The 24,470-nt window shown below is 37.8% G+C and overlaps 1 protein-coding gene across 1 annotated transcript in view; it reads right to left on the minus strand.

The window, feature by feature from the left end:
• The window catches only part of LOC140146805 (CMP-N-acetylneuraminate-beta-1,4-galactoside alpha-2,3-sialyltransferase-like), a 168,131-nt gene that overhangs the window by 101,065 nt on the left and 42,596 nt on the right, over window positions 1-24,470 (minus strand). The window contains exon 5 of the mRNA XM_072168685.1: window positions 11,183-11,260. Coding sequence (XP_072024786.1) covers window positions 11,183-11,260 — 78 coding nt within the window. The remainder of the gene's footprint in view (window positions 1-11,182; window positions 11,261-24,470) is intronic.

Genomic DNA, 24,470 nt, shown 5'->3' on the forward strand with positions numbered 1-24,470 from the left:
TTCACTTTGCCCCCAATGCCTCCCCTCGAAGAAAAATTCCTGGTGCTGCCACTGCTTGAAGTAGTCGGCTTTCCAGATGAAATCCATACAATCAACTGCAATAGCCCATTTAAAAAAGAAAGCATTAAACTTGGAAATTAACCACTAATTGAGCAAAATAAGGTATAATTCATGGCATGGAGAAGTTTCTAGCATTATAAGATGCCACCCTTTCTTTTTTCTTTGAAAACTTCCTGCTCAAACAAATGTTTCTGAACAGGCTAAACATTCAAAACCTTTTTCTTGTGAAATTAGAACAGTCAGACTGTCAGACATTCAATGCAAGTTGACTCACCAAGGGATGAGACCTAATAAGGTTTGCTCAACACCAGCGTTGCCAAAACTTTTCAGTACCATTAGGCATGACAAATTGGCTTGCGAGAATGCAGATTCCACACCACTAAATAAAAGTAACCTAGCTGGCAATGTGAGAGCAATCGAGGTTGTTGAAAATAGCAGCAGTTGCCCTTGTCAATTGAGAAAAATGATATTCTTGGAAAATGACTGTTTTGGTACAAATTTGTTATCAAATCATAAATAGAGGCCTATTCCAGATCTATTTGAGTTTAAATAGAAATGCGGATTCAGTCCTGTGCAATTACAAAACATCAATCCCATTGACTATAATTTCAAAAGTTTAGCCTTTAACACATTTTTTTTCATCTTTCAAGACCACCTAGATATTGACGTTAACCTAACACTTGCTATCAATTTTTATGCAAGTCACAGCACAATTTTTTGATATCTTAATGTAGCCCAATTAGGTGCTTAAATCACAGTATTGGTATTACTGCTCAACACACCTGGAATGTACACATTCATACGCAGCAGATATGAAAACCAAGATTAAACTTGGCATACAAATAATAATCTGCCAAAATTGATCAGAGAAAATTACTGAACTCTTAATTACACAGTGTTGGCATGAACCATGCATATAGAGTATTGGAATTACTGCAACTAAAACTTAATTGCTGGTGGTAAATATATAGAGCATGGTAGATTATGCAATGCAAAGCAATGCAGTGCAATGCAGTGAAATACAGTGCAGTACAATGCAATGCAACTGCAAGGCAATGTAATGTAACAGGGAAGAAGAGATGTCTAGACTGGCAGCCTTAGAGAGCAAAAACACACCGAGAAAGTCTGTCATAGTCCCCTTGGCATTGAACAAGTGCTAGGGATGTCATGCTAAACAAACATTTTCCCTATTTTTTAACACAAGCTTAAAGTGGCATTCTGTGATTTTTAACTCGGACATATTTCCCAAAATTTTGTTTACAGAGATCCGAAATAGATATTTTTTTTAAACTAAATTTTGAGTAAAATCCTTCTGGTATGATGACTGGATCATAATTTAGTGGCAAACCTCTGCTGGAGAGAAGTAGAACTACCTCTGATAGCACCATGGATGAAGTAGAACTACCTCTGATAGCACCATGGATGAAGTAGAACTACCTCTGATAGCACCATGGATGAAGTAGAACTACCTCTGATAGCACCATAGATGAAGTAGAACTACCTCTGATAGCACTGTGGATGAAGAAGAAATACCCCTGATAGCACCATTGATGAATTAGAACTACCTCTGATAGCATTGTGGATGAATTAGAACTACCTCTGATAGCATAGTGAATGAAGCAGAACTACATCTGATAGCACTATTTGCTGAAGTAGAACTACCTCTGATAGCACAGTGGATGAAGTAGAACTACCTCTGATAGCACCATGGATGAAGTAGAACTACCTCTGATAGCACAGTGGATGAAGTAGAACTACCTCTGATAGCGCCATGGATGAAGTAGAATTACCACTGATAGCACAGTGGATGAAGTAGAACTACCCCTGATAGCACTGTGGATGAAGTAGAACTACCCCTGATAGCACTGTGGATGAAGTAGAACTACCTCTGATAGCACCATGGATGAAGTAGAACTACCTCTGATAGCACAGTGGGTGAAGTAGAACTACCTCTGATAGCGCCATGGATGAAGAAGAAATACCCCTGATAGCACCATGGATGAATTAGAACTACCTCTGATAGCATTGTGGATGAATTAGAACTACCTCTGATAGCATAGTGAATGAAGTAGAACTACATATGATAGCATAGTGAGTGAGTAGAACTACCTCTGATAGCACTGTGGATGAAGTAGAACTACCACTGACAGCACTATTGATGAAGTAGAACTACCTCTGATAGCACCATGGATGAAGTAGAACTACCTCTGATAGCATAGTGAATGAAGTAGAACTACATATGATAGCACAGTGGATGAAGTAGAACTACCTCTGATAGCACAGAGGATGAAGTAGAACTACCTCTGATAGCACAATGGATGATGTAGAACTACCTCTGATAGCACCATTGATGAAGTCCAACTACCACTGGTAGCAGAGTGAATGAAGTAGAACTACATCTGATAGCACTATTGATGAAGTAGAACTACCTCTGATAGCACCATGGATGAAGTAGAACTACCCCTGATCGCAGGGTGGATGAAGTAGAACTACCTCTGATAGCAGAGTGAATGAAGTAGAACTACATCTGATAGCACAATGGATGATGTAGAACTACCTCTGATAGCACCATTGATGAAGTCGAACTACCACTGGTAGCACTGTGGATAAAGTAAAACTACCTCTGACAGCAGAGTGAATGAAGTAGAACTACATCTGATAGCACTATTGATGAAGTAGAACTACCTCTGATAGCACCATGGATGAAGTAGAACTACCTCTGATAGCACAGTGGATGAAGTAGAACTACCTCTGATAGCACTGTGGATGAAGTAGAACTACCTCTGATGGCACCATGGATGAGGTAGAACTACCTCTGATAGCACCATGGATGAAGTAGAACTACCTTGATAGCACTGTGGATGAAGTAGAACTACCTCTGATAGCACCTTGGATGAAGTAGAATTACCACTGATAGCACAGTGGATGAAATAGAACTACGGTACTTCTTATAGCACTATAGATGAAGTAGAACTACAGGGTGTCCCAGAATGATCTGTACCGGGAAAGATGGAATTTTTTAGGTATGAAGGGCATGTTGAATGGTCATATTGTTTTGCATTTTAAGTTATACATATATTTAGCTTTCTCAGATTTTTTTAGATTTTAAAAATTTGATGTTTCTAGTAGATGTTATAGAAGATTGCGTAAAAATGGTGAATTCTAAGTTTTGACAACGCAACCTATTTTGAAAATCTGTAACATTACTAACCGTTCAGCACAAAGTTATTTAGAAAAAGTTATGCAGGTATTTTGGTTGTGCCCTGTTCATATTTCCACTTAATAGCCGATATCTATCTATTATTTATGACGTTCTGAAGCAAGCATTATATGGAATTAAGGATGTGTGGCCTAATCCCATTCTCTCTTTAGCGGTAGTTTTAAATATAGTTATTGTGGTGTGATGTCCATGTCATTTGAAATGCTTGCAGAGATCGAACTGCTTGTGGTACAGAAAAGACAGCTCCTCAATTTACTGTGCAGCAACGTGGATTTCTTTCAAAAACTTACTGGCAAACCGGCAGCTATGTTGAGACGCAAAGAAGATTAATTAGACGATAGTGTATAACGTAAAGAAGTTTGACGAGCACGGAACTGTCAGGATTCGGCAGAGTGAAGCTTCAGGTGCTCGAAGACTGTAAGAACTTGAGCGAACATTGCCGCTGTCCGGCAAGCTTTAAGGCCCAACCCCAACAGTAGTTGTCGTCGAAATGCTGTGCCAAACATCCCACGTTCTTCATTTAATCGTATCGTGCCATTTTTCAAAGGTATGCGAGTCGTTTTTCATCGATTTTACATTATTGCATGCCACGCCAAAACAAATAAAGGTAGCGTGCTGAAATTAACAGAATAAGTAGGAGACATGTCCAACATTATAATGCTGGTATCAAAAATATATACACTGCCCGTCTTCTATTTTTAGTTATTTTCGCAAACACGGTACAAATCATTCTGGGACACCCTGTACCTCTGACAGCACCATTGATGAAGTAGAAGCTGATAGCACCATGAATGAAGTAGAACTACCTCTGACAGCATAGTGCATGAAGTAGAACTACCTTTTATTTTGCCATTTAAAAAATCCTAACTACAGACCTGGATGCACTCACCCCTGGTCACATCATCACCTCAAAAACTTTAAAACCATCAAAATTGGCAAAGTGTGAAAAGTCACACGCACCAAAAATATCACTTCTACGGTATGACACAATCTGTAGACATGTTCACTGCAGCCACAATGTACTATGCAGCCTAGACGACACATAACCAATTACATCAACTCACTCTTAATTATTTAAATGAAAAAGATACCACTATATTGATTAAAGTTGATTACAACCTATACTCTTAATTTCCCACAGGCACTGATGTCAGAATATTAAGTTATATGAAGATTGATATAGCATGCAGCATATGGTATTTCATTATGTAAGGTATTTTGGGCTATTCCAGTTGAAATCCGTACACCCTCTGTGGAAGACATAACCTTAATCTCCCACACAGGGAGTTTGAATTTTAAATGGGATTACCTGAATGTGAGACAGCATTTGAAATCTGCACTCCCTTTGTGGGGAAGATTAAGATGATGTCTTCCATAGGGGGTATATGGATTTCAACAGGAACAGCCCAACCAATTTCCCAAATATCAAGTCAGTGGAGGTAATTTTCATCTATGAATCATGCGTAATAAATATGCCATCATTTTTGTTTTTCCATGGGTCACACCCACCTATAAAATACAACAATGATCTTTTGTATTGTATTATTTTCCTATAATAGGGCAGTACTTTGTATTGCGCTTTAAATTTGATTCATCTGCAAAAGCGCATTACTTATAATTTATTTAATAACCTGTGTATTACTTGTTGGGAGTGAAATTGTTAAAAATGCACGATCCCCTAAAAATGTATGTCACACATCATGATTGTGGTCACTTATTCAGCGCTCCATAAGTCACTGGAAGGTGGCTGGTGCATTAATGAGTCCAAACGGCATTGTTACATCTATAGGTATGGGTTATGTCAACACATGTGTCGACATCATAATACATTTATTCCGACATGTTGACATGAAAAAAACATTCCAATAATGGCACTACCCCCTCCCCAATAAAATACAAATATCCTACATGTAACTGGTATATTCACATGCAACTGAGCACCTAAAAGCAACTGGAAACTGCCATTTCACACAAAACCATCAGAATTTTGCATATATCTGACAATTAATGACCACACCGTGGACCCCACATTAGACCTCAAATGCAGACAAATAGTCTGAATTCTTTGTTAAGGTGTATAGCCGGGGGGACTCAGTACAAATAACCATACGGGGATGTGCCGCAAACATGGGTCGCATTTTTAGGCATTTTGGTATATCAATGACTTCTTTTTAAAGCCAATTTTGGTATGGGTCACTTTTTGCCATTTTTGTCCAATTTTTTCCGAAAAGTTACCAATTTTGCCTAACAGTAACCAAAATGTTAGAAATTTGCAAAAACTTTGGGAATAGTTGAAACAACTTTCGCAATTAATTTTGGCCGAAGATTTTGACTTATGGTTTAGTAATGGTAGCTGCAATTTGTGGCCCTCACAGACTTAGGGAGTGTGTAGCGTGAGCAACCGAGAGCGTAGTGCGAGACATTCAACCGAGCGCGTAGTTGACGCAACCTCTCTGGATAGTATACTAATAATAGCAACATGTCCAGAGCCCAAAAGTAGTGCTACTATAGCAATGGGTCCAAATTCCTACCCAAACCAAACTCTGTGACCAAACTTCTTGAGTATTCATATAAAAATCCCCAGTTGCAGATGAAAATAGACGCACACAAACAAGCAAACACTATATGCAAGAAAGCATAGATCCATATTTGTCAGTATCTATCTGCCTATTAGCCACAAGGGCTCTCCAGAGAGGGATAGGGTAACTCATCAATTATCCCAATATGACACTGTACTGAATACTAAACACTCAATGCTGGCAATTTATGCTCTGCATGCTAGCCATAGGCTTCAACATAAAAAGTCCAAACTTCTGAGATATTTTCTCAAAATATCAAGAGCTATCGCAAGAACCACTGAACCAATACTAGGCTTGTTTGTACTCATTTTAATGCATTTTTCATGCCGATTCCAAATATGATCACGAACATGTACAATTCTGAATTTTTTGAATTAAAAAAAAAATTGAAATTTGTCGCCTGCAGTCGACACTTGTGTGGATAGGGTTAACTCTGCTTTAATAGCACCGACTACTCAAAAATATATCCATTATTTTACATTTAAGAGTTTAAAATAAACTAAATATAAAATTCTTACACTTCCATGTGCTATATTCACAGTGGTTACATAAGAAATGCAAATTAAATGAGCACAGACAAGTTATAATTAACGGTCCAGTGGTTCTTCAGTCATTTGTTAATAATTAACAACACTTTGCTCAAATTAAACACTAAGAGCTTTAATAAGGTTAACTCTGCAGTATAGATTTTGACTACTGGTCAAACAAAACCAGTTTGCAATAATTTTCAACAAAATTTGCATATTTCAATGACAATATTCGAAATCTGCATGCAAAATGCATTCAAATGAGTACAAACATGCCTAGTAATGGTTCAGTGGTTCTATTGATCATCCTGTTTTACCGTATCATTGGCTGCATGATGTTTATATTGCTAAACCATTATACATTGCATGTAAGGGATTAACGATGAGCGTTTTAGAAGTGTTATGGTGCACGGGGAGTAGATGATTACAAACACTTTGCCCGCATGTATCATGAGCCATAATAAACTCATCCCCAACTGCATAGCTCAATGACCTACATTAGACAATCATAGCTCACAATTTGACCTCAAGTTGTGGAACATGGGTTTTTGTACCCAACTCATCCACAAGTCATTCATTTGAATGTAGAAGCATATTGAGGTTAAGAAACTGTGTCCTAGAAATTGTCATGTTTGCCCGCATGTATGCGCTTGCATGCTCATGTATGCACTGCACGGTAGTCTATTATGCTGTTTTCTCCATGCTTCTGTGACTTGTATTGAATTCACTATGCTTTATATTTACCATCATTTTTATTCTTATAGAATTATGTCTTTAAATCTTTAATGTTTAGGAACTTGGGGTAAAATATTTCATCATTGTGAAATTAACTGGATAGACAATCAAATAAACATTCAAGTACAGATATATCTAAAATAACTTATCTACCCTTTCTCCCGCCCTTTCTGTGTAGACGATCAATACGAACACTTGCAACTGCAATCGGAGGTCCTGGGTTCCACCATCTCTTAAATTCCACCAACTGATTACTCTTTCAAACTCACATCCATCATATATTACTTAACCCATGAAGACAAATTAGTCCACTTCTATTGACTAATTTATCTCCATGCATTCTGACAGGGTAAAACAAAGTTTTGCCCCTGGTCTACCCCTTTCCAGCTCCAACCAGTACATCAATGCTTATTATGTTCCATTTCCACATAATCTGTGGTTAATTTAGGTTTGCCAGATTAAGTTTGAAGCAAATGATCCACACTATTGAATATCATTATATACTACTCAAAACTTGGATCAGAATCTGACCCGGGGTCACTCACTACTTGACTTGCTACGCACCCGCATCCAAGAAAAACGTCTAAAAGGGTATGTTTTTCACCACACAGCGTCGTCAACGTCTGTTTGAAAAAGGAGTACTTTCTCAGAAGGCATCACCATTTAGGGGTCCTTTTTCACCCAAATCCTGAGACGTTTAGGGTGAGTAATATTATTGTTTGAGTGAGTTTGCACTAATTTGATAAAAATCACCACTTTTTAATTGATTCTTGTTACCTTTGTGCATGTTTTCTTTAGTATCTATAGGTCTGTAACATCAAAAAGACACCTTGGATATCAAATTAGCTCATTTTCCTGTTTACGCCACTTAGGGTATAAATTAGATATTTCTCAGTTGATGGCATTTAGGGTATGGTTTTTGTATGTGCTACACCATTTAGGGTAGGATTTTGCATGTGTTTCGCCAGGGGTGCAATTTGGTTATGTGAAAATTCGCCATTAAGGGTGCATTTCAGAGGTGGTCGGACGTGGGTGGGTAGCACTTTTGTGTGAGAGTGACTCCCCGGAATCTGACAATCTTGATTTTACTTTCTTTCTTTTTTGTTCTTAGGGTGCTAACCAAGGTGTTTTTCAGTATTACTGGACATCAGTGTTTGGTAGTGCAAGTGCTCTGTTGCCTAAATATTACTGAATGAAATGACACTCATCTGATTTACAATGTTAATGCTGTTTTTGCAAAATGATAATTTTTTTGAGCAGTGTAGTTAGGCCTAAAAAATTGTTTGATTGGCGTAACATAAAAAAAATTTAGGGTAGGTAGGTCGGGATTCTTTTTTTTTTTTTTTTTTTTTTTTACTTTTTAAGCTGTAAATTTCGTTTGATAAAGGCTTTGGAACTTTTTTTCTTCTATTTTTAAATTTATTTTTTTTAATTTTATTATTTTTAAAAAAAAAAAAAAAAAAAAAAAAGTTAGGGTCGGGTCTAATTTTAGGTTAGGTCGGGTTATGCCAATCAAACAATTTTTTTTAGGCTTTACCTGTATGTCAAGATTGTACCAACTAAAAAAACATGTTAGAATATTTCACTAATCACTATCATCGGAGAAGATCCCGATGCCCCCAAAACATTGTCATCATACTCATAATAATCCTACATACATTTTTAATAATCAAAACATAACCTCTATTATTCCTCTACATAACCTAACCTATATATAGGGCAGAATTATCAGATTTAGCCACGAGGAAAACAAGTTATCCAATTTCACATCATATATAAAGTGGTTCATTCCGAAGATGCTATTTTGCTCCAGGTAATATGTTCAATTATGATCCAGCCACAAAAACGGAAATCCTTCTATCAGGTTTTGGCTGGAAATGATGCATGGATAATGGCTATTCCGTTTAAAATCCACATTCCCCCTGTGGAAGATTTTGGAAATATCTTCCAGAGGGAGTATAAATTTTAAATGGAATAAACACATTCACCAACTCTATTTGAAACTGACCCTCTCTAAGATTCAGGTTGCATGAAATTCAAATGGAACTGCCTATGTGCTAATTCCGTTTGAAATCTTCCAGGGGGGAGTGCGGCTTTTAAATGGAATAACCCAATGGCTTCTTTTTATGCTTAGGCAGTATTACATTCATTTCTAGTTATCCTCCCCATCACGTTTGCCTCATTTTGGGATGCTGTGTCCTTTTTTTCTTTTAAGAAAAAAACCCAACAAAACACCTTTTGTTAATATCCAATGCTAGCCAAGGCATCTTACCCCCTCTAACAAGGGTAGATCCAGGGGGCCTGGAGACTCCCCCCCCCCCCAATAAAAAAGGAAAATGAAAATTCTTTGACAAACATTTAGGTGATTAAACCGGGGGAGGGGGTCTTCCCCAGGATGAGTCAATAGAGTCAAATTTGCCATCAAATTTTAGCAGGCTTGACCTCTAACTACTTTTTTACATCTCTCCAGATGATATATGAACCAAACAGGCTTCCACAGAGACCACGCTATAGCCATCTCATTTCCTATTTGATGTTTTTCAACGTCGCCAGGTCGTACCACTATATGCTCTATAAAAACTTTCCTTGTTTTTGGTACGATGGAAAATACTACAATCGGCACACATACATCTATAATTATCTTGCATCCAAGTGTTGGTAAATTTCCTGAAAACCAAACTGGCCCTTGGTCATACGACCAAACCTACAAGTGCAGCATCAAACATTTATGGGAACTTGTACTGGGAATTGGCTATGGGTATCTCCCCTCCCTAAAAAACATGTTTTTACTCTTTTTATGACAACATATCGTTATCCAATTCCGGAAATGTAAAAAAAAGGATTGTTTTTTCTGTTACATATTTCCGGAATTCTGGAAATTTCATGCAAAGCTACATCTCTGAATATACCACATTTAGCATGGGTGTGTGACCAATGCCCAGGAGCCAACAAAAGCAAAATTTGATTCTACCCCCCCCCCACACACACACACAAAACACACCCCAACCACCTCCCGCCCTTGCTAATTCAAGAAAATCTTCCCGACACTAACCAACAAATTAAATTTAAGTGGCCGTAACTTTATATGTTTTTTATTTTCCACATGAAATAAAAGCCTGTGTCCGAAGATAGTCTTATAAAACATGTTGAAAATCCTGTTTAAAAAAAAGCCTATTAGAAGCAGACTGAACATATAGTTTTCCAAATTAAATGTGCCAGTTTTCTTGCCCTTTCATGCCTTTGGCACTAGGATCCACAGGGCACAGGTCTTTTACCCCAATACATTTGTACATTCATTGAATGACCTTTGAACATTTGGGTATAAAAACTCATACTCTGCAACTTGAGGTCAAATTTTGCACTAGGATAGTTTAATTGAGGTTATTGAACTATGCCACTGGTATGAGACCATCGTGGTCCATAGTGTAGAGTGTGGTTTTGTTGGCTATTGTGACTTTCAGTCTAACATGTAATGAACTCTTCTTTTACCGATTTCAAAACCACAAAATGTTTCAGTTTCAGTTTAGAATCTATTTGTAATATAGGCCCTTTGCATTACATATGAGGAAGACATAACTAACATGGAGATATAATTACATAAATTCAATCATTTCAGGAAGTTTCATGGAGTGAAAAACAAATAATGAGAGACCACTGATGTCAGATGGTGTATCAGAACACATGAGAGAAATGAGTTTTGGGGGACTCGGTTCGGATCTGTACCTGAATGGAAGATATTTTTGATGAATCTTATCAAAAAACTTGCAGACCATGACAAAATAATATTCATCTTCAATTCCCATCCCTGCACAGATCAGAAACCCGGTCCTCCAAATCCAATTTCAGTCGTCTACCTGTTTCAATCTTGAGAATATGACTGGAACACCTTAATTTAGCTAAAAACACCTATATGAGGCGTGTTTTACATCAAAAAGATATTTTCTGGAGTCAATTGACACTTGAAAGTGTGCAAAGTGTAAATTTATCAGAATCGCATAGAGATGCCATTGGATAATTTGAAAAAAAAGGAAAACAGGAAGAAAAAAAGTGAGACCACTTACTTTGCACCATATGTGTTGACCATTCGTTGCCGTGATTTGCCAATCGAACAGTTTTTATTAGGATTTAAGTATTCAGTCCTGTAAAGACACAGAGAAAAAAAGAGCAAATTTAACATAAGATAATTCAGTTTATTTGACAAAATAGACATAGTAAAATAATCAATAGTAATTGACCAATCAAAATATATGAATCTTTGTATATATGTGTTATATAATATTAATTATACAATCATGACAATGTAAGGAACAAACAAAAAAGATCAATAAAACCCATTAAACATAACAAAACTAGCTTTGTTCATCATATGCCTCCATTGATCTTTCAGTTTGTTCCCTAATAATGTCCTAAATAAAATAACAAAGAAAAACAAAGCAGGCAGCTGACAAAAGTAGCAGCAAGTTAAATTATGAAAGCGTTCCTTGTGATAATGAATTCAAGATTACGTCCGCAAATAGCATGAAATCAACATTGATATGTATCAGGTGACAGATGTACACAATTTAATAAGGAGCATACCAGCAGACATAATAATAAGTATGATACTCACCAAAGGGCAGGCCTGCTAAGTATGCACGATTTTGGAGGCCAAAATACGCCCCTCGATATTCAAACAAACACAAAAATACGCGATTTCCTGTCAAAAACATAATTTTATTTATTTTAAATTAAGTTTTTTGTTTTTTTGCTGAAGCGATGTGCAGAAATCATTCATGGTTGATTTTACAATTTGGAAAATGTAAATTTTGTATCCTAAAGGGCCAGATTTGTAACATGTGTTCACTTCATAATCTATTAATGATCTATTAAATGCATTGGTTTTGTACACATTTCTAATTAAGCCTTCAATAGATTCGGAAGTGCCCATGAATTACACAATTACATATATTTGCCCCTTTTGGATACAAAATTTTAACTTTTCTGTGATTTTTTTTAAATCAACCATAAAATGATTGCAGCACATGGCTCTAGGTCATTATGAACTCACCAAATCTGTGAAAAAAAATGTGCCAAAAATATGGAGCCAAAATGATTTGCGCCAAAAACAACGCAATTGCATACATGTTACCTTAGGGCAAGAAATTTCAGGTGTAATATGAGTGAGCAAATTTGTATGCATTATTTTCATCAACTTTACATTAAATTTTATGTTTTCTATTATGAACATGTTTTTTGATAATAAATATTTTTTATGTACCCGCAAATCAAAAGCATTCTTTTAATCACCTTCATATTAAATTTTCTGGTTTTCTTATTTTGTTTGTTTTTTAATGGACATTATAATTATGTGTTTTTATTTCGTTTAAGTAATAACTTATGGTCATACCAAAATTTGATGTGTTATAAATATATCTGTCCCTTTTAAAAATAATTTACCCTTATATGGAGTCATGTTGTCTACATGTATGTTTAATATATAGGCTAGTGTTTATGGTTAAGTGCATTTGTTGAGAGGCACAATGTCTTCATGTATTTATGTATGAATAATATTTTTCATGTTCTAAATTCATTGGCTGGGTCGGTAGGTGTAACATTCATCGCTACATATAGATGCATGTTATTTCTTTCCCGGGTCTGTGGTTAAACACTGTGTAATTCAGTCTGGCACTTCAATATGCCAGTAAAATAAAATTGAATATAATTGGACAGGTAGTTTATTTTCAAAGCATTTCTTGCTGATACTTAAAATTTGCAAACACTAACTGTAAAATAAAAAAAAAAATTTTATGCTGCATTTCTTTTCTCTTTAAGCTGTCAGTCCCCTGTACAGAGAGCCATATCTATACATGTATCTCTCAGCCAGTTTCGAAAAGAGTAGGGTGTTAACCCCTGACAGTTTCCAATCCATCTTGGTGTTCAAATGGACCCCAATGGAAATAACCTTCAAAAGAGGCTTTCTTGAGTTTTTGATATACATTCGGTTTCGTTGGCCGGGCCTGAGTGAAAAACCTGTGGCTACCGGTGGCCGACCTAGTGCTTGGATTGCGAGGGGTCTTGAGTTCAAATCCCGACCAAAACAAACTTCTTGTTCATTTTCTCTCTTTATTTTTTCCTTCTTGTCCCTTCTACATGTAGTTATCAAAAAGCACTTGGGACGTTAGAGTTAGATTATCTAACATTATATACAAGTGCTCAACCTCCCCTAAAATGTCATTATAACGCAAGGACTTAAAAATGTCAATCAATGAATATTTACTAAAACAATATTTACCCAAACTATGTATATACCACACAATTAAAAGTTAATCCCTGTACCTGCACAATCCTTTTAAAGGGATTTTTATATTAAATGAGAAGCAAATGGAGGAATATGATGTTGACTCTGAGTAAGTGAATACCCACTCATGAGCATTGAGCTAATTACTGCCATTAGCAAACATATCGACCGCTCAGTGCCAGAAGTGGGTAAGTACAATAGCTGCCCTGTGAACGTTTGGCAATTTACAAACATTTTATTACACTCCTCTACACATGGCAGCTATTGCACTTAACCACTTCTGGCACTGAGCAGTCGGTATGTCATGTGATCAATTAGTCCGATGTCGGGAAGACGGTACTATTATGATAGGAATACAGCCAAAACAACTATAAGATGCGGTCTCTTTTGTTTTCTGCTGTTATTCCTGCAAGAATCAAGAGTGTTACAAGAAAACTTAAGGGAACATGGACGTACCTCATTTCCTATCATATATACTGAACCACTTGTCTTGAGTCACTGAAATTTCAGTGTAGTAATTGGATCCCTTACCCCAATAATATACATAACTTTGGTTACCATATAGTGTGTTATTATTTTTTGAGAAAAATGCAAAAATAGTCACTAATTTACCACAGGGGTGCAGTACCCCCTTAACTCTCCCCATGCAGAAACATGTCTTGCATGTTTACTTCTTGTGTACTAAGAACTGAATGTGGTTAGTTGGTGAATGTACCTTTCAACTTTTAACCAAGGGACGTGCTCTAAGCCTGTTCACAGAAACCTAGTTCTTTGAATGACATCCTACCATTCATGCAAACATAGCCTGTCTGCCTATGTAGAAATCCACACAAGAGAGCCAATCTGCATTAATCCACTTTAAAGTGGTACATCCATGGCCTGCATTGGGTATAAATGGGTGATACTGCATTTTTTAAGAAAGTTACCAAGCTATTCCAGTTGAAATTCATACACCCATGGAAGTTAAAATCCATACACTCATGGAAGACATAACCTTAATCTTCCACACAGGTAAAGTGTGAATTCCAAATGGGGTTACCTGAATGGGTAACTCCATCTGTGGGATATTAGGTTGTGTCTTCCATAGGGGGTGTATGGATTTCAACCGAAAAATGCCCTTTCATTAAACTTTGCATGACATGCATTTACACCTTTCAATTGTTTTCAAATGTGAAATGTCACTACTGCATGAAAGTGATGAAACTTGTGATGGTCCCAAAGCCGTGAGCATTTCAATATTGGAGGAGCATATGCTGGATGTTATCATGGTTATAGTGCATCTCGTTGCGACGTTGGATTTCGCAGTAGCAGATTTGAATTGTGCACGCTAACCTAATCCCATGGGATGTATACATACTCGTAGGAGGGCGATTTGTCAGTACTTGGTGAAGCAACCATGTAAACGCACCAATTCAAATCTGCCACTGCGAAATCTAACATGGCGTTACTCTCAACTTGACGTAAACACACTATAGGCTGTCAAGGTCTCCATTTTCAGCATCGCTGTCACTTATTACATCTCTCAGTGTTTTCTCCCTAACCCATGCTCTTGTCACCCAAATACCAATAATCTTCTTGGGAACGAAAGATCTGTTATTTTTCAACTTGAATGGCAATTCAACGCTGCTGTGCATTTGAAGTTACTTAGAACAAGCAACTCAATACTTTTCTGTGGGCTGTGCTTGACTCCAGTGGCATGCTCAAAGGAAGGCTTGGGGCACCAGCCCAAACCCCAAACACACACTTTTGCTGAAGTTAGAGGAAATACACCCAGTCGGGTGAAAATTGAGGATTTATCTTTTACGGCGAGCGAAGGGGGCCAAAAATTTCTGATCAGTCGTAGGACACATGCCCCCCCCCCCCATTTTTGAAAACTTGCGGATCCCACTGCTTGACTCTCCACCCCTAAGGATAAGATCTAGAACTCGCTCAGTTCCTCTAATTGCGAAGCCCTAGAATAGCACGCAGAGCGAGCAGCGAAGTAGCCACAAACCCGCCGGGTGACTGGAGGGCAGTTAGTTATTGCCACGGATGGTTTGTCACTCACATCTACCACTGAACCAGTGCTAGGTAAAACCCTATGTTCTCACCCAATGACCTCATAATTTATCAAATAACATCCATCTCTTACCATATACCCCCATATTAAGGAAAGTTTCAGTCTGACACCTCATTGGCTAAGGAAGATTTAACATTGGGGGGGTAACTTCACCTAGGATTATTGGGGGAGGGCTGAAAGGTATTCCAGCCCGCACCAAATTATTAAGGGGGATAAGCCCCCAGCCCCCCAGTTCCTAAGCCTATCCACCTGTATCATTTTATTTTCATTTTGAAGTCCCTCCCCCATACCCCAGCCCAGCTCTAATCTGGATTACTGGAGTACCGCATTGATCTAGATTAAAGTTTCCCATGTAGATTGCCCAATGTGCTCCTCAGATAACATACCAATCTGTCGGAAACTGCTAACCACCAAGGTATGTGGGGTGCATTTGCAGGAAGTACTGTACTGTTTGCTGAACTACACCATAGCGAGCATTTTGGTTTAGGTTTATGCCCCAGGTATTGCTAAAAAGAGCTCTGAGATTTGCTTGGGGGAGAGAGAGGAGGGAATCATGGGGAGTTTACAGGAATTAATTTATAGGGGGCTAGGATTTTTTCCTGTACAAAGGTTTAAGTATCCATGACCGACGACCTTACTGACCCCAGTAAGGTCCTCAGCAATATGATCATAATTTGGGATTAGAGAGTATGATTGGGTCCAAAACTTAACATTTTTGCAGGGTTAGAGCATAGACCCTGCAGACACATAGCTGTAGGATCTAAAGGTCTACAGTATTAAGAAATGACCTTAATCTTCTGCACAGGGAGTATTAATTTCAAATAGAGTTACCTGAATGGCCCATTTGATATCTACACCCCTATAAGATTTAGGTCATGTCTTCCATGTGGACTTCAACTAGAATCTATAGCTAAATGGCTAGCTTGTTTTAAGGAAATTCTTGAAAGTTTTCAGGACATTGCAGCTGGCTTCAGGGCAAGATAGAGAGATAGAATTCCAGGCCATGTTTATTATATCACATGATTTTAGAAGATTTAGGAGCTAGGAGGGGGATTTGCAAGGGGAAGGGTCATTTCATGTTATCTAATTGCAATGGGAATTGCTAAGGGGCCTGCTAAGGGGACTCTCATTTCAAAGACTCAGTAAAAGTCATAGCATGGCCGAAGTCCAACCTCTTTTTTATCTGGCCACAGGTGGGGCCAAGCATTGGCTGGATAAGTGAAAATTCTAAGTGAAATCATAGACCATTTAAAACATTATGGTGAAATACAGGTTGTATCAAAATGATTGGTACCTAGCAGTTTCCAATGATTATTTTAAACAATGCTGCATATCAAAATACAACATCAAAATATTCACCTAATTTGCAGATAAAATAATGTTATAAACATAAGCTTTAGGAACCGGGGGGCTTGTGGGGGCTCAGTCCCATCAATATTTTTGGTCTGGGGGCTCAAGTTCCCCCCACCCCAAATATCCAGAAGTTAAAAGTGACCAGAACCAGGAAAATTGATGTTTTGCCCTATTTTCCACACAATTTCCTGACACTGAGGGGGGGAAACCCCTCGAGCACCTCAGGAACCGGCGGGCTTGCAAAGGATCAGCCCCATCAATATTTTTGGTCTGGGGGCTCAGCCCCCCCCCCACCCCAATAATCCAGAAGTTAAAAGTGACCAGAACCAGGAAAATGGATGTTTTTGACCTATTTTCCACACAATTTCCTGACACTGAGGGGGGGAACCCCTCGAGCACCTCCCAGGATGGATCGCCAAACTTTTTTGTTTAGTCAGCCCCTCTCCCCAATATTGAAAATCTTCCTAAGAAAAAAAAAGCGCAGCGATTTATAGTGTGCTACGCAAAACACATGCACAATGCCTAGACGTTGATCCACAAGCCTCAGCACACTTTACATACAGCCTGTATGTGTAATTCTGTAAGTATTGAACTTGGGCCAATGCATGAGGTTATAACATTGAAAAGATGGTTCTTTTAACACTATGCTGTACACAACAAAGATAAAGAGAGAGAGACAGAATTCAGGTAATGTTTATGCCAGACGATTTTAGAGGATTTAGAACAGAGCTAGGAGAGGGATTTGCAAGGGGAAGGGTCATTTTGTAATATCTAATTGCTATGGGAATTGCTGAGGGCACTTGGATATATCCTCAATTTACAGACACACTAATGGCTATGTGCTTTAAAGCATGGCAGAAGTATACTAGCTGTGTTTGAGTGTCTAAAGTCTGTTGTATACTCCACTTCATGATCGGGATTTCCCAGGCCGCAAAGAAATTTGAGCTGAAATTTCACAACTTTGTACCAACTGCACCTATTTTAATCCTAACCCTAACAGTAGCAGGTCTAGGGGTAGCTTTGAACCTCCAGTTTCTACCTCTGGGTTACTTTTAAATCATACAAAATCAACTTTTCAGTTCAGCCATTACATGTATGCTACTTGAGCTCCGGTGGTTTGAATCAGGGCCATCGCAATTAAGCGAGGTGGCCAGGGATGTCATGGACGCCCCACTTTTTGAGAAATGTGTTGTTTTTCTTTATATCTTTATTTCAATTTGATTATATTTGTTTTTGACCACCCCACATTTGTGATAGCTGCCCCACATTTTTCAACCTTATTTTGGCCCTGAGGGGTAGTTTTGGAGCTCCAGAGTCCAGGTTTCTTTAAAACATACAAAATCAACTTTTCCATTCAGACACAAAGCTACTTGCTCCATTGGGTTGAACCATATCACCTAACCCTTTCAGGTTCATAGGGTGTGTTAAGGGTTCCTCACCTTTCCGAACTTCAAAACATTCTCAACATTTAAATACGCATATCCTTATTACATCGAAAATGATGCGCGATTCTCCATATAGACAAACACTTAATGTGGTGCATCAAGGAAAGTGTTTAATTTCCTATGCGATAATCCATTAGTCTAGCTTGAACTTTGTATTTTATCCCTCCCCAAGAGGTTGTCGACTGCAGATGATAAATTTCAGATTTTCTTGGAAAAATTCTACATTTTCATGACCATATTTGGAATCAGCATGAAAAATGCATTAAAATGAGTACAAACAAGCCTAGTATTGGTTCAGTGGTTCTTAAGATAGTTCTTGTTATTTTGAGAAAATATCTCAAAATTTGGGCTTTTTATGTTGAAGCCTATGGCCAGGCCCATACGCAGGATTTTTTGGGGGGTGCTGATTTTGAAAAAGTGGACTTTTTTCAAGAGGGTGGGGGCAATTTCGTGAAAAGTGGGCTTTCTTCCCAAAATTGGAACCTTTTTTGACCAAAAGAGTAAAAAACCTGATCTTTATTCTTGCTACGCTCACAAATTGTGATATTTTGGGACTTTTTGTATACTTTTGCTAATTGGGGGCACCATCCCCACCCCCACCCCTGCGTACGGGCCTGCCTATGGCCAGCCTCACATGCAGAGAATTATTGTGATTGAGTCGTTCTTGGATTCATTCCCACTTTGCCCACAAAACCTGCATGCAAATGGTTAGTAGACCAAATGGATGACATACTAAATGTTGCAGTACGTCTACTACCGGTACTTCACATTCAATGTCCTTATGTATTCATTACATCTTAACTAGTCAATTCTATTAAATCACCATATGCTTCATCTATCATCTCTGGTGATACCACTGGCATTACATTTGTCTACTACAAACAGACCCTTACGCAGGATTTCATTTGGGGGGGTGCTGATTTTGAAAATGTGGTCTTTTTTCCAAGGTGGGTCAGGGGCAATTTTGTGAAAAGTTGACTTTCTTCCCAAAATTTGAACCTTTTTTGTCCAAAAAAGGGTAAATTTGGTTTTTTTTGCTCGCTACACTCGCGAATTCTGAAATTTTGGGACTTTTAGTATACTTTTCCAAATTTGAGAGGTGCGGCGCACCCCTCATGCACGGGCCCGACTACAAAACCGGGCTACAAAAAGACAGGTCATTTGACCAGTGGGTGGGTCAAAAATTCACATAAAAAAGGTAATTTTCAATTTAAAACACTGTACATTTTTGGTTTTAGCAGGTCCAAATTAGGTAATAGAGAGATTGCGAAATTTACGTGAAACGTGACACGGGAACGCGAACAGCAAGCTACACTAGTCGAAAATCGGTTATTATGCCCTCTAGAGGATGAAATCTATTGTGAATTGGTCAATCGTGGAATTACCGTAAGGCGATTACGTTGCGGTTGGTAGCAAAAAATGCGCTCCAAAATGACAAAAAACGCATTATAAAATGCAGAAAAATGTTATGTTTATCTTGTTATGAAGCGAATCAAAGTATCCTAATAGAACAAGTAGAGTCCGACATGTAATAAAATCCATTTTGGGGTTAAAATTTGATCTCAGTATAGACAAGAAGAAGTGAACAAATTTCAATTTTTTTCGACGCTGAATTGAACGGGCAAATTGCCTATTCATTTGTGTGTGGAAAATGCCGCCCAAAAATCAGCTTGCGAAGAGGCGTTTTGGGCAAGATTGTGTCGTGTTACGGCATAAATGCGGTATAATTGTCTGTTTGGGACGGGGAACAGAAGTTAGGTAACGCTATTTTTCGCCTTGCTTGTTCGTTGTGCATTAAACAGCTGTCAAAGTGTTTTGCTTATGGATACTATTCAGTAAACTCAAAAATGTTTTTAAAACATGATAATGCATGTGTTTTTGGTTTTAGTTAAAACATTTTGATAACATATCGATGTATGTTTATATAAAAATCATGAAAACTCGTGTTATACTGAAAAGTAATACAACAACATTTTAAGCCAAAATTTGAAATGCTACAGTAAAATATCATTTGGCAAACATATTTAAGTGTCTATTGTGTTAGAACGCGTTTATCAGCAAGTTTTGAACAAAATGTTTTTGAATATTATTAAAGCGTTTAATGCCCTTGACCCTCACATAACCTTTAACCCGACATTTAACGTTTTCTGTAATATTTTGGTGTTTGCTGGGTAGTAATCGAACTAGGCATATTAGATTATTTATTTTCATTTTGCTTTAGAAAGTAAACAGGGTATTATTTATATGATAATGGAGTTTGTTTCTTGTTATTCGAATAATATACACCAAGACTTCCTAGGCATCCAACATCAAACTCTGTTTAGATTATTTAGACAAATAGCATACACGTGTGAACATAGGCCTATACTCATTTTCCAAAACTCAAATATCGCTAATCTGGACTGAATGCTTAGAACATTATAGATACAGCCAGTCGTATTTGCATATCAATACCGAGGAAAGTAGTTCGATGAAAGAAGATCATCTTCTCTGGTTTGATGCACCCAAGGTGAATCAATGGGTGCTTCCTATTACCTTTAGATTATTTGTCTCAGCATAGCGCCATCATGATTGCAATTGCGTAATTACACGTAGTCTTGGTTCAGACTCTATGCGGCTATCACGAACATACTAGGAACGATTTAGCGTTAGGACCGACACAAACTGGCTGTGTAGGAGGCTAGTTTGGATGTGAACGGGACTATGACGTTCTACCGCAAAATGCAGAAATCCGTAACCCGTATGGCGTTTGCAGTGAACGCCTCTCCGCAATCTCTCTAATATAGCTAGGATACCAACTTTTACTAAATGCTTTTTACATAATAGGCCTACATGTCTACTACAAAACCAGGCTACAATCAGGATTCAAATTTTTGATTTCTTCCCTTTTAAATTTTGCCCAGGTGGGGGAGGGGGGGCAAATCTGGTCGAATCATCCATTAACAAAGATTCACATAATAAGGGTCATTTTCAATATCAGTCCTCCTTTACCTTTCACAATAATAAATCTGTCTAATGAAAGAACATAATTCCTTTTACATAAATGCCCTGCCACTGCAGGTTTTTAAGTCTTATTAAAGGAATGGTTAATACACGTGCACAATAAACAGAATAATTGATAACATATTCTACCGGATGTCCGGCCGGATGTTATTTTAACCCAAACCCAAGATTATTTTGGGCATATAGCCTCTGCATATTTTGATAAATTTGGTTTGCTCTGCATGTTTAATAGCTACAAAATCTGAATGCTACTATTTGTGGACATATGAACTTTAATCTACATATATAGCATTCCTAGTGGTACAAGAATGTAGCTGGAGAGCAAAGGCCAATTTTATCACATACTGTATGTTATTGTCTTGATCAATGTTTCTCAAGGGCTTTATCAATGTTTTTGTGCAATGTTCATGATAGAGTGTACCTGTACTGTGTGTGCAGTGGTAAATTTTAGATTTGCTGGCATATTGACTTGAGGAAACTAGAATTTCACGGTTCTCGACCTGCACGGTTCTCGACAAACGTCGGCCGCAATGCCTCCACCTTGACGCCCATCATTTTAACCGATGCAATTTCACTTGACCCCAAAATGACCTTCACATAAGTTGCCTCGCTAAGGTGCCCGTTCCCACCAAATTTGACCCTGGATGACTCCAAATGACCTTGCGATTACGCATATTTTCCGATGAAAAGTAAATCAGGTCAAGAACCTCTGGCTGTGCTACTCTCCACCAAGTTTCATCACTGTAACTTGTACAGATCTCCAGATCTGTGCACAAGGTTATTTTGCTTGATGTGCATAAATTCTGCAAATTAGGTACTTAATTACCATATTTTGCAATGAAAACCTGCTAAAATTTGGAGACCACCAATTGCCACCCCTCCACCAAATTGCATCACTATAGGCCTACACCTTACCAGTTCCGAGAAATTGCACTCGCAAGCTCGGGCGGACAGATGGACATTTGCTTGATATGCATAAATTAGGTACTTAATTACCATATTTTACGACAAAAACCTGCTAAAATTTGGAGACTGCCAATTGCCACCCCTCCACCAAATTGCATCACTATACGCCCTACCAGTTTCGAGAAATTGCACTAGCAAGCTCGGAAGGACAGATGGCCGGACGGACAACCAGGAAACACAATACCTCCGGTGGAGGCATAAAAATATCTGAAATTCATTGACAACTTCTGTAGATTAAATTCAGACTTCAGCTCTCTCCATGCTTCATTTAGAATTGAATCATGAAAATACTCCTTTGGAGGGGACGTTCAACCATCAGTCCTGTGTACAGAGAGCCATACCTGTACATGTATCTTGCAGCCAGTTTCAAAAAGAGTAGTGTTAAAACCCCTGACTGTTCCCAACCTATCCTGGTGTTCAATTGGAGCCAAATGAAAATAAGCTTTTTAGAGGCTTTTTTGTGTTATCCAGGGTTGTCAAAACCCAAACAAATCAAATCAAATCAAATCAAATCAAAATATGTAAATATGGATACTGTCTTATATGTTCTGATTAGTCAATCAAAAAGATTTTCAATATTATGCCCAATGCATTAGTGCACCTGGATAATTCAGTCGACTGATTTTGTTTAGGTATAAAACAATTGATATTTGTACTTCAATTGTGTAAATCAACCAACATTTTATGCTGTGTACTTCTGAGCACTCAAAAATGACATCTTAATTCAAAATTTAGTTATAAAAAAGTCTTTAAAAAAAAACTTTAAAAAAAACCTCATTCTGCATTCGTTTTTGAAACTGCCATGGGGTTTGATAATAACAATAACAAATATTTTTTAGCCTAATGTCATGAATGGAAACATAGGCACACATGCCAGATGACTTACTCGTGCTTAAAAAGTGCCGGGAAAAATTGAAAGTAAGGTGAAATTTGCATGCAAAACGTATCATTCACAGGCTTGAAATATGCAAATAAGTACTATTTCATTCAAAACAAGACTATTTTGAAATATTTCTCTTGAGGCGCATCAAAAACAAAATGCATCCCATTGCCCGAGATAAAAAATATATTTCTTTATTCCTTTCAAGCGTAATGCATCATATGTACAAGACTAGTGCTTGGTACAGGAAGCATGAATAATGCACAGCACCAGAAAAATATACAGAATGAAACATATGCAACATGATCATGCTAGATAGAGTAGGCTGTTACAGTTAAAATCCATACCCCCCATATGGAAGACATGACCTTAATCTCCCACACAGGGGGTGGAGATTTCAAATGGAGTCACCCATTCAGGTAACCCCATTTGAAATGCACACTCCGTGTGTGGGAGATTGAGGTTGTGGCTTCCATGGGGGTATGGATTTTAAGTGGAAAAGCCCATTGCTTTGCATCACTTGTCATGCAATATCAATTTTTCATTTACAATTCCTACTGAATTAACTGGCTTTATTAAAATAGCTAAAAACACTACTGGATTGAGCAAGGGAAAAAATAGGCAGACTTGAAGCTACGATTGAAACAAAATAGTTCCCAGCTGGATTTGTTTGATGCTCAGAACGCACAATCACTGAAAATCATAATTTTGGGCAAAAATTGCCAAATTCTTACATTTTCCCTCAAATTTTGACATTTTTTGCCCTTCCTGAAAAATTTCTCTTTACCCCCCAGAAAAAACCAATCCTGGTGCCACCGTTGTTTTTGACCGTATCATTAAATCAATTTTAAAGAAAAGATTGAAAACGACTTCAGAGTTTTATTATCTCATCATGTAAATGTAACAATCAATATTACACCAGCAATGTCGCCAATAATGTGACATTTTTACAATTGATTCAGCATCCATTTCAGACATCCTGATTTGGGCATCATGTGCCCTTATCTGGTCATAATACACATCCTTATTCAGATAACAATGATATCACACTTCCTTATTTAGCTATCTCCCTTCCTTATTCGGGTATCACACATCCTTATTTGGGTGTCATCAGGGTGTCATCAGTTCCTGTTCATCACTCATGTTACCAGTAGATCATGTTTTAGGGCATCTGTTTGCATTTTTCAATGCAGGAATTTTATATTTAAAAAAAAATCCATACTAGACAACAATGCATGACAAATCATACTAGTTGGGTGTCATCTGTTCCCATTGTGTTCCCATTTACCACTCATGATGTTTTAGAGCATACATACAATGTATACATCTGTTTTGTAGGAATTTTATATTTAAAAAAATCCATACC

This window comes from Amphiura filiformis, chromosome 2, assembly GCF_039555335.1.
Source record: "Amphiura filiformis chromosome 2, Afil_fr2py, whole genome shotgun sequence".
In the NCBI taxonomy this organism is placed as follows: domain Eukaryota; kingdom Metazoa; phylum Echinodermata; class Ophiuroidea; order Amphilepidida; family Amphiuridae; genus Amphiura; species Amphiura filiformis.